General features: G+C 48.4%; 1 protein-coding gene across 1 annotated transcript; it reads right to left on the bottom strand.

Annotated features, from left to right (window-relative positions):
* Positions 1–8,850: 8,850 nt before the first annotated feature.
* On the bottom strand, positions 8,851–10,479 carry LOC131891319 (uncharacterized). Its single transcript, XM_059240847.1, has one exon. The coding sequence runs from the start codon at positions 10,477–10,479 to the stop codon at positions 8,851–8,853; it is 1,629 nt and encodes a 542-aa protein (XP_059096830.1).
* Positions 10,480–11,077: the final 598 nt, after the last annotated feature.

Genomic DNA, 11,077 nt, shown 5'->3' with positions numbered 1-11,077 from the left:
CATGGAGGACATCCCGAGGTGAGAACTTCCATGGGCCAGGGCAATGGTTCTGTCATGGAGTTGGGTTGGCAGCAAGATCCGATGACCTTGTAGTATGTTGCCCCCCGCCGACAATGTTAGTTCGGAGAACACTTTTTTGAACTTCTGAAGGGTTTTGGGGAGATGGTCGGTTAGGATAGCTTTCTTCAATTGTTGGAGCTCGGGATTGGTCTGGGTGTGTTGGTAAACAACGCTTGGCGTAAGGTTCTCAAATACATCCCCGTTCAGGGTGGCGTAAATGAGCTTCTCCAATTCGTGCATGTGATTAAGGTCCTCTTCCGAGATCCGGCTCAGGGGTGTTGGATTCCGGCTGAAGAGGTCAGCCGGATTAGCCTTGCCCGCTCGCCACATGATTTTGAAAGCCAAATCTTGGTGCCTCAGGATGATTTGATCCGTGCGAACTGATCTGTGCCTAGTCCCACGAAAGATTGGTAGTAAAGGTTTGTGGTCGGTTATGATGGTGACCTTTGGGTTTCCGACCAAATAGACCTTCATCTTACGCAAGCCGTGGTCAATGGCCATGGCTTCCAAGTCAATTTGGGGGTATTGCTTCTCTGTGGGGGTGGTGGCTCGAGAAGAGATAGCCACCGTCCTGAGGTGATCCATGTCTCCATTACCGTGGCATAGTACAGCGCACAATCTGTCCCAGTGTGCGTCCGTAAACAAATAGGTGGTCTTGGATGTATTGAAATAGGTGAGGCAGGCCTCTTCATGAAGCCAGTCCTTGAGGCGCTCAAACTCCATCTGATGAACCTCCGTCCAGCTGAACTTGGCACTTTTGGTTGTGAGTTGCCTGAGGTTGGGCGTTTCCCAAGCGATAAAGGGAATGAAGTCAGCGTTGGACCGGGCCATACACAAGAAGGAAATGAGGTCCTCCTTGGATTGAGGAGGGGCTGCTTCTCGGAGATTGGACACCTTTTCCGGATCGGGTTTGACGCCCTGGGCCGATATACGCACGCCCAAGAAAGGAATCTCGCCCTTGTGAAAATGCACTTGTCGGGATTTGGCGTTATGCTTGTCTCGAGGAGCCTGGCCAGGAATTGGCTCAGGGAGGTGTCGTGCTCCTGTCTTGTCTTTGCGGCAATTATTGTGTCGTCATGAACTGCATGTAGGCCCAGGATATCGCTGAAGTGTAGTTGAATGTCCTTCATGAACTCGCCTGAAGCGGGTTTGAAATGGAACAGTTTGCTGCAAACTCAAAAAACGGTTAGAGGCATCAAAGCTGGAGATAACCCTAGTTGGTGGAAGGAGGATTTGAAATCGAGTTTAGAGAAAGTCTGCCATCTAACTAGGGCGGCCTTGATAGAATCAATGGTAGGAATGGGGATGCGACTATCAACAAGGTACCTGTTCAGGTCCCTAAGGTTGATGGTAATCCTAATTTGACCATTGTCTTTGGGGGCAATTTGTACGTTGCTTACCCACAGGTCCGGGCCATGGTGTGGTTCAATGATGCCATCCTTCAACATTTGTCCGATCTCTTGTTCGACCTTGGCTTCGAGATGGAAGGGAACGTATCCTGGGGCAGCGGCGACTGGACGGGGATTGTCAACTAAGTGAAGATTGACTTCATATCCACCAAGGAGTCCAACGCCTGTGCAAACTGGCAGGAATCTGTCAAGTTTAATGGCATTCATTGCGGTATAAGCTTGCATTATCCCCACCACTTGCTCAGTGACAGAGTTTGGGAATTGGGGATATTAATGGTTATCTGGCCAAGATACACGCAAGTCTCGCATGATATGAGGGGAGTCACTGGTTGGGACATTGAGTCTTCAATGATGTACCACTTAGTGGCGATAGGATGGCCGTTCCAAAACACAACGGTGGTTGTGACGCCAATTGGAAGAATAGGGTTTGATGATGTCCCATATGGCTTGATTCGTACCTTTGCAGGTTTTCCATGAGCGGCTTTGGGCAGAGCCTTTTTGGGATCACATTGATTTGTGCCCCAGAGTCACCAATGGCCAGGACTGTTTTCCCATTGACGGCAACTTGGACCTGGGGGAAAGCTGATCTCAGTTGGGTGCAGGTACTGGTTGTGAAGACTTGTAAGAAATGGGCCTCCTCCTCTGACGTTTGGTCGTTCTCCTCCTTGGCCACAGAAGCATCAGTTGTTGAATAAGCCCTCGCGTGTATGGGTTTTACTCGAGTTTTGTTGCCATGGCCCCTGGCCACCCCCCTGGTTGATTGGTCTGTGGGGGTGGAAGAGGTTGTAGACTCGGGGTATTAATAGAGGGAATGCACTCGGTTCAACTTAACAAGTATCTTTATTCATAGAGAGGAAACTGAACATGTGGTCAAGGCAAAAGGTGGATCGAGAGTCCCCAGAACCTGTTTCCTTTAGTCATAGATCGGAGACAGTCTGGGGAGAAGGAAGGATTGGAAGAAGTAGATAGTAGGATCATACCATGCCCCTTTGTTTTTGAGTTTAAACAATGTTTGAGAAAAATGTGTATAAACTAGTATTTTAAACGATCTGGGGCTTTGGATAATCAGATACTTCTTCGAGGTTCGGGGTCGTGAGGTTCGTGGGTGGGTGGATTGGGTGGGTCGCTGGATTCGGTGCGGTGACGTCGAAGAAATTTGACGTTTCGCCATAGGACTCGTCCAGATGGAAAACGAAGATGGTACCGTCTATGATTAGGTTTGCCCACTATAGTGGCTACAGAATCCCATCGTTTGGTGTTTGGGTCTTGAACGAGGACGGATGTGCCCGATGGGATTGCCTCTCTGGGTCGGGTAAAACGGTCGAAGTAAGATTTTCTTTTGTGAGAGATCTCCAGACGATGTTTGTCGGCTTCCTCGGCCAACTGCTGCCACTTCGGCGCAAAAGATCGCCAATAACATGGGACCTGGGATCGCAGGGGGTGGCCAAAGAGACGTTGGGCGGGTGAGAGTCCATCCTGTCGGGGTCCGTTTCGGAGTTCAAGGAGTCCGGCATGAAAATTGTCGCTGTTGATATTACCGTCATGTTTGGCCACAAGATGCTTAATGATCTAGACTGTGACTTCGGCATGGCCGTTGGATTGGGGATGATGGGGGGAAGAAGGAGTCCATTTTACACCCCACTCAGTGAGAAAGTCGACGAAGAGTCTGGAGTGATACTGGGGTCCGTTGTCGGTCCGAAGAATGTTGGGTGCGCCCATAAGGGAGAAGAAAATCCGAAATTCATGGATGAGATCGGACGAGGACGGGTTGGACGGGAATCGTGAAAGGAGGGGGTACCCCGAAAGTCGGTCCGCGTATACAAGAAAATGGTGACTACCGAACTGGAACAAGTTGCTCGTCACTATCTCAAATGGGCGGGAGGGAAGGGGTTCTTGAACGAGAGGTTCTGGCAAGGGACTCGGACAATACTATTGACATTTCTCACATGTCTCCACTGTGGTGGTGATGTCGTTTGTGTAGCCTAGCCAGAACACCGCCTGGCGTGCGCGTCGCTTTGTCTTCTCCACTCCCTGGTGAGACGAGTGTAGGCGACGAAGAACGTCTTTGACAGCTGAGCGAGGGATGACCAGCTGGCAGCCGTGAAGGACCAATTCGCCGTCGAGCGAGAGCTCACGCTTCTGTTTGGTAAACAAACGCACATATGGCGTCAGAGATGAAGGCTCAAATCCACGGAGGATGGCGTGACGCAATTGGCCGTAGTCCGCATCCTCGCGAGCTTGACGTCAGATGTCTTCCACCAATAGATCCTCGGACACCTGGCGAACTGAGTCAGTGATGATGGTGCCCAAATTGAAGTCGCAGACGTCGGATTCGTCCGGATCCGAAACGGGAGCGCGGGAGAGGGCGTCTGGGATCGAGTGGTCCTTACCACGATTCCATTCCACGATAAAGGAGTACTGGAGGAGTTTGGTCCGATAATTTTGGACCTTGGGATTGTCGATCGCATCAATGGAAAAGTTGTTGAAAAGTGACACGAGCGACTTCTGATCCGTCAAGACCACGAAGTGGGGCAAGCCCAAAAGGTAAACCTTGCATTTGTTGATGGCCCACCAAATGGCTAGGGCCTCGAGTTCCACGATTGCGTATCGGGTCTCGGTGTCTTGTAGGAATCGGCTGCCACATTGGATGAGGCGCCATGGATCTGTGTCGCTTTGGCGTTGCATGAGGGCGAAACCCAGTCCATGAAGTTTGGATGCGTCAGTCAAAAGGGTCGTCTGGGCATTCTGGTCAAACATGGCCAGCACAGGTGGCGAAACCAATGCTTTCTTGGTGGCCGTGAAAGCTTGCGTATGATCGGGAAGCCAGACAAACTCGTTCTTCTTCTTCAGAAGATCACGAAGGGGCCCAGCCGCACTCGCCACGGAGGAACTGAAGATGCCCAATTGGTTGACCAATCCCATGAATGAACGAAGGTCAGTGATCGTGGTGGGAATGGGGAAATCGGCGATGGCAGACGTTTTCCGTTGATCAACCTCAATCGAGTTCCGGGATACCCGATATCCCACAAAGTCGATTGCCGCAGCACATAGCTTAGACTTCTCCTTGTTGACGGTCAAGTTGTGCTTGTTACAGCGTTCCAGTGTGTCGCACACGAGTGAAACGAGTTGCGGCAAGGTGGGGCGACCTAAGCCCATGTCATCAATAACTTTATTAATAGGTAAACCGTCCATGGCAATGTCTCCTCGATATGAATATGAGTCGCCAGTCGATATAAAGCCCATTGGTGCTCGAAGAAATTTGTAGAGACCAAATGGAGTGATGAAAGTTGTGAGATGTTGCGAATCCGGATGTAAACTCATTTGCCAATATCCTTTCACAAGGTCCAGTTTGGCGAAATACGCGTCGTCTTTGTTGAATCCGGATACGGCTTTGGCGGGAGTCTTGGTAGGATGGGTAGCCCGAATCACCTCGGTGTTCAGCTTGGTCAGGTCGACGCAAAAGCGAATTTTCCCATTGGGCTTGGGCACAATGACCACAGGGTGACACCATTCGGAGGGTTCGTCCCCAACCGGAGCAATGATCCCACGATCCTGCATATATTGAAGCTCCTTGAAGGTGAGATCACGTATGCAGTAGGCGATATGGCGTGCTGCATGGATGGCGAAAGGTTTATAATTGTCTTTCAGGCGGATCCTCATGGGTTCTCCCACTATCGGACCTATCATCGAGTGTAACTGAGAGGAGTCGTCGAACACTCGGGCATAGATCAAATGGAGCTTCTCCTCTATGGTTTTGAAAAGCTCAGGATAGATGGAATGCTCAGGTAATGACTTGATCCATTCCTCTCTTTCCGACCAGACCGGACTGTTTGAGGTTGCCAGGCTATTGACCGTCGTGGAGGGAGGAATCATGGGTCTGGGGAAATCTTTGCTTATTATGTTTAAACCTTTGCAGGTCTTTAAGTCTAGATAGAAATCTTTCACGTTCTCGCACACAACAATAGAAACGTCACCTGCCACGTGACCGTCCACAACCACATTTGCCATGAAAGATCCCGTTTGTCGAAGCACAGAACCATCGACTGCCGTTATCAGGTTTCGGATCGGCCGTTGGAGATCGATGTGCAGACCTGAAGATAGGAACATGTTCAGGCCCATGACCGAGATCTCCGCTCCTGTGTCTGGGATTGCATTAACGACGCAAGATGAGCCGTTTTCAACGTCCAGCTTGACTGGCAGGAGTGATGTTGATGCTCCAATGGAACAGATGCGAGATGTCCCGATTTTGATACTGGCTGAAGATTTCGGAGAGATACTTCGACATAGATGACTGAGGTGACCATTTCTCCCGCAAGATGTGCAGTTTGCCTCTTTAGCCGGGCAATCTCGTCTCGGATGGCGGGATCCTCCACAACAGAAGCACGAACTTGTCCCACGGTCCTTCTTCACCTCCGATATCTTAGGTAATGATGTGGGTTTAGCGTGGGGGAAACCAGACTTTCTCTTGGAATAGCTCGATTGTTTGTTTGCCTGGACAGAGAAATTGGGTCCCGGTGTGGAAGAAAATCCAACCTGACGAGCACCTTGTTTGGCACTTTCAGAAGAGAGCAAAAATCGTCGTGCATCTTCGAAAGTTTTCGGGTTTTCCTCCAACAGCTTGGCACGATCGCGTTTGCTCTTCATGGCTTGGACCAAAATCCCGATGTTGAGTTGGTCCTCGGTTATATTGGCCGTGTCAGTGTACTCGCCAAGCTCCTTGATTTCGTTGCAAACGCTAGAGTAATCTTGACCGTCCTTCTGGCGAATGGAAAGGAATTTCTTCAGGTCAATATGGCAATTCCTGAGGCTACGAAGATGAAGGATGATCAATTGTATAATTTCATTTACGGACCGTCCAGTTTCGGCCTTGATGCCAATCGAATGCTCCACAATTCGGAAGAACCCAGGTGAGCAGCATTGCCAAAAAACAGAGATCTGAGTTGATTGAGGACGAAGGGAAAGTGACATCAAGCGTGCATAATTATCCCACGTTGGCTTCCATTTCAGAAATGCTCTGAGATCGATGTCCTCGGTGATCGTTTGAGGTAGATGGATGGTCAGGTTAGGAAGGCCACGATCGTGATGAGTTGACCCGTCGTTACCGTCTCCATCAAGAGCCGGTGGAGAAGGTGTGGGTTCCTGAGACTTGTTAAAGTCTCAGCAAAACCCGATGACTTTCGTTTGGAAGAGCAGAAATTGTGTTTCATGGTCGCCAAGATCGAGTTCGTCCGAGTCCTTGTCATCGGCCATGGGATCGGTCATGACCACTTCATCCGATTTGGCGTACTTGTCCAACGCCTCCTCCCACTTCTTCAAGATGAGTTCCAATTGGGTCGGATCGTCGTCTTTTTTATAGAGGTGAAGGATACTGGTCGCCTTGGATTTGTGCCTGGTGACTGTGCCTTTGAAAGCTCGTCGTGAACGGATGAGACCGTTGATGGTGTCACGGGGATCGGATAATTCCTCAAACGGCATGATGCAGGGACTCGATAATGACGATGAGAAACGTGTTGAGTGGTCCCTTATTGCAGTCGTGGAAGTAGGTTTCCCAACAAATGAACAGCCGTGTCTCGCAGATCGTTGTGGAAATTCGGATGTTGGGCGTTCTTACAACCACTGCGCCATGGAAGAGGTTGTAGACTCGGGGTATTAATAGAGGGAATGCACTCGGTTCAACTTAACAAGTATCTTTATTCATAGAGAGGAAACTGAACATGTGGTCGAGGCAAAAGGTGGATCGAGAGTCCCCAGAACCTGTTTCCTTTAGTCATAGATCGGAGACAGTCTGGGGAGAAGGAAGGATTGGAAGAAGTAGATAGTAGGATCATACCAGGGGGCAGGTGTTGAGTGCTTGTGGTTGGGATTGGTTCGACACGCAATGCCAAAATGGCCAACCCGGTTGCATGAAGAGCAAACGGTGCCCCTGGAAGGACATTGGTTGTACGGGTGCCACGGCTCCAAACCGCATTACTGGCAACGAGAGACTGGCGGTTTCAACGTATGGTCGTTACATGTCTTCCATTTTTGGGTCAACTGCCACTCTCTCGACATATAGCTGCTTTAACCACAAACGTTGCCGACTTTAAGCAATACATACTCTGCTGGTCGTGAACGCATGAGGTGCGTGATCCCAAATTGACTTTTGTGTGCCGTGAGTTCGAATCTTGATGCGCGGAATCTTTTTTTTTTCAATGCAGAATTAAGCTCTCGTTCCGACGTCAAGATCAACTTTAGTTGCCACCGACGTCGCAACTGCACTTTTCACTTCGGGATCATTGTCATCAATATGACCAAATGACATGTGCTTCGGCCAATCACTCTCATTTTGGCCCAGGAAACATGGCCCAAATCTCCATTCGTCACAATGAAGGAAAGCCCGGATATTCAGACCACGATTAGCGAGATCGGTTGGGTTTTGATCACCCGGCACATGGAACCATTGACCCAGGTTAGTTCTTTCTCGAATGTATGCAACCCGGTTTGAAACGAAGCGTTGAAATCTCTTGGTCTCGTTGCGTATATACTTGAGAACTGTCTTACTATATATGGTATATATAGGTATGTCCACATGTAAATGTTTTTGAATGGAATCGTCATTTCTTTCTTCACTGTGACTAGAAGTGTTACGGCCAATTTAGCTCCAGTTAGCTCCAATCTTGTGATGGAAATCTTCTTTAACGGAGCTAAGCGTGATTTCGCCATGACCAATGAACTTTGCAGGCCGTCTGGAGTATTAGTCACGACATACACAACAGCTCCATAGCCAGTCTCACTTCCATCGCAGAAGATATGGAGGTAGCACCGCAAATTGGATCCGCAAGAGCCATGCCATCTTGAAACAGAATAGTTTTCCAGCAGATGAAGATATCTCAGCCAACGTTCTCACTGTTGTAACCAATTCTCCGGCAAATCTTGATCCCAATCAACTTGTTCACGGCAAAGTTCTTGAAAAATTTGTTTGGCTGGCATTATTGCCGGCCCTATATGCCAAGTGGGTCATAAACTGAATGGGTGACAGATAGTACTCCTCTCCTTGTTTTAGGTTTGTCTTTCACCTTGACCTTGAAACCCAAACTGTCGTTTTTCACATGCCACACAACACCCAGCGCTCGTTCAAGAAGGAGTTCACCTTTTTCCAAGTCTAGATTTGGTGTGACTGGTGACCGATCAAGAACAGGAATGCTCTCGAAAACTTCTCGGTGATTTGTGGTCATTTTGGTTAGATTAAGATTCCCAGACTTGCAGATGCGTTTCACCTTGTCAATGACTTCTTTGGCTTGATTGGCATTGTCCAGAGAAGCCAGCATATCGTCGACATAAAAATCTTGCCTGACAACTCGATTGGCTAAATCCAAATTGCTTCCCCCAAGCTGGCAATCATTTACTGCCTGCTTGAGGGCGAAGTTAGCGCAGCTGGGCGACGAAACAGCTCCGAAGACATGGACCGGACCCTCAGTCGATACTCCCTTGGAGGTTTCGTTAAATCTCCGCCTGGGAACCAGAAATATCGAAGGCAATCGGAATCCTCTTTTGGAATCCGTACTTGATAGTACAGCTTCTCGATGTCGGCCATTATTGGTATTTGGCCTTGCCGAAATCGGAGTAGGACTCCAATTAGATTGTTCGTGAGGTCGGGTCCTTGGAGGATTTTGTCATTCAGTGACATTCCAGCAAATTTTAACGAACAGTTAAACACTACTCGAATAGGTTGTTTCAGTTTATGATAAACCGCATGGTGTACAATGTACCAGGTTTTATTATTTTTCCAAGCCAATTCACTCGTAGGTATTTCTTCGGAAAATTCTTTTACTAACATCATCTCCATAAACTCGCAGTAGTCCGCTTTGAATTTTGGGCTTGCAACAACTTTCTTCTTGACTCCATCCCACATTCGGAGGGCCTGATTTCGATTGTTTGGAAATTGGACAACACCCTCTTGAAAGGGTAGCGAGATGCAGTAATGTCCACTTTTGTCCTTGTAAATTGACCTTTCTACCTCCTCCAACCACTTTTGATCATCAACAGAAGGTCCACAATTGTCTTCTCCTGAATCCAAGAAATCCTGGGCAAACATTTTTTTGATTTCTTTTTCGATGGCATTGTATTCACATTGTGTTCTATTGACATTAACCCTTTTTCTGCATCCAGCAGTTAACGGACCATTGAGAGCCCAACCTAGCTTATGCCGCGAAGCATATGGTTCGTTATCTAATCCACTCACAATCTCCAAAGGTTTGATGGCGGCTGGAGCATTTGCTCCCAACATCAACCCCACACTCGCATTGATGAAAGCTACGGGTACGTCGATCAAATGCTCGAAATTCGCCCATTCTTGCCGGGTCACCACATCATCTTGGGAAATTGGCAAAACGTCTTTGGAAAATACAACAGGGAGGCTAATTATCTCATTTCCATTGATATCCAGAATCTCTAGACCACTAATTGCTCTGATCTCGACCCCTTTTCCGTTGCATTCCATGGTGGTTAGTTGAATGGTTGTTTTCAGACTTGAGATCCCCAGCTGGTCCATTAGGCTGTTGGTTGCAAAACAAACGCTTGAAAAATTGTCCAGTCCTGCGTAGGTGACAACTTCCTTGTGGGATCCTCCGATTCTCACCCTGACTGGCACTAGAGGGAGAGCAATTCGATTGGAACGGCTGTCCCTCTCTTGCAAACATGACTTCTCCAAACAACACGCGGAGGTTGATTTTCGCTCGGCGTTCAATCCAGGGAAGGACAGTTCGTTGGTAGAGAATTTGAGCTCGGCTTGATTATGTAAACTGGTTGGATGAGACTTGCCACACTCTCGACACCTTAGGCGAGCCTGACAATATCTAGAGATGTGGCCGGTTTCCAGGCAACCAAAACACAAGCCCTTTTCCCGAAGAAAATCAGACTTCTCCCCCCACGGCTTCTTGGCAAAGAGAAAGCATGTGGCAATTGTGTGGTTTACTTTCTTACACACCAAGAAGCAAGGGTGTTCAAGATTGGTATTTGCCCCCGTGGCCATCGAGATCAATCATTTCTTGAGAATCGGGGTTTCTTGACGTGAAGTTTCGTTACGCGGTGCTTTATTGAGGATTTCACTAAAAATCGGGGTGGACAGAATTGCCACTTGTTCTACCACGAAGTTGCATAGATCGTTGAATTGCACAATCCCGGACCTGGAAAGGTTTCTCCATCGTTCCCTCAGCTTGAAAGGAAGTTTCATTATAATCTCTTGCATCTGGGATGGGCCATTCAGTTGGTTGAATGAGCTAACATCTCTCATGCAGTTCTTGCAAGATCTCAAGAAGATCGAGAACTTCTTTAAAGCTTGATCGTCGTCCATTTTCAGCGAGGGCCATTTTGAGATCTTTTTCAGGAAGGCACTAGCGATCTTGAATTCGTTGCCATATTCTCCGTCCAGGAGTTTCCGAGCCTCGTCATAACCACTCTCTCGGTCTAGATGCAGGCAGCTTCGAACCAGGTCCTGAGGACCGTTTCTCGTGTACTTTTCAAGGTAGAACAGGAGATCGGACTTGGAGCTCGTTCTGCTACTAATAAGATTATCAAATGCGATTGTGAAAGATTGATAGGCTGTTGGGTCGGACCCATCAAAGACCAGA

This window comes from Tigriopus californicus, chromosome 12, assembly GCF_007210705.1.
Source record: "Tigriopus californicus strain San Diego chromosome 12, Tcal_SD_v2.1, whole genome shotgun sequence".
Lineage (NCBI taxonomy): Eukaryota > Metazoa > Arthropoda > Copepoda > Harpacticoida > Harpacticidae > Tigriopus > Tigriopus californicus.
Note: the sequence above shows the minus strand (reverse complement) of the source record. Positions and strands in the feature narration are given on the sequence as shown.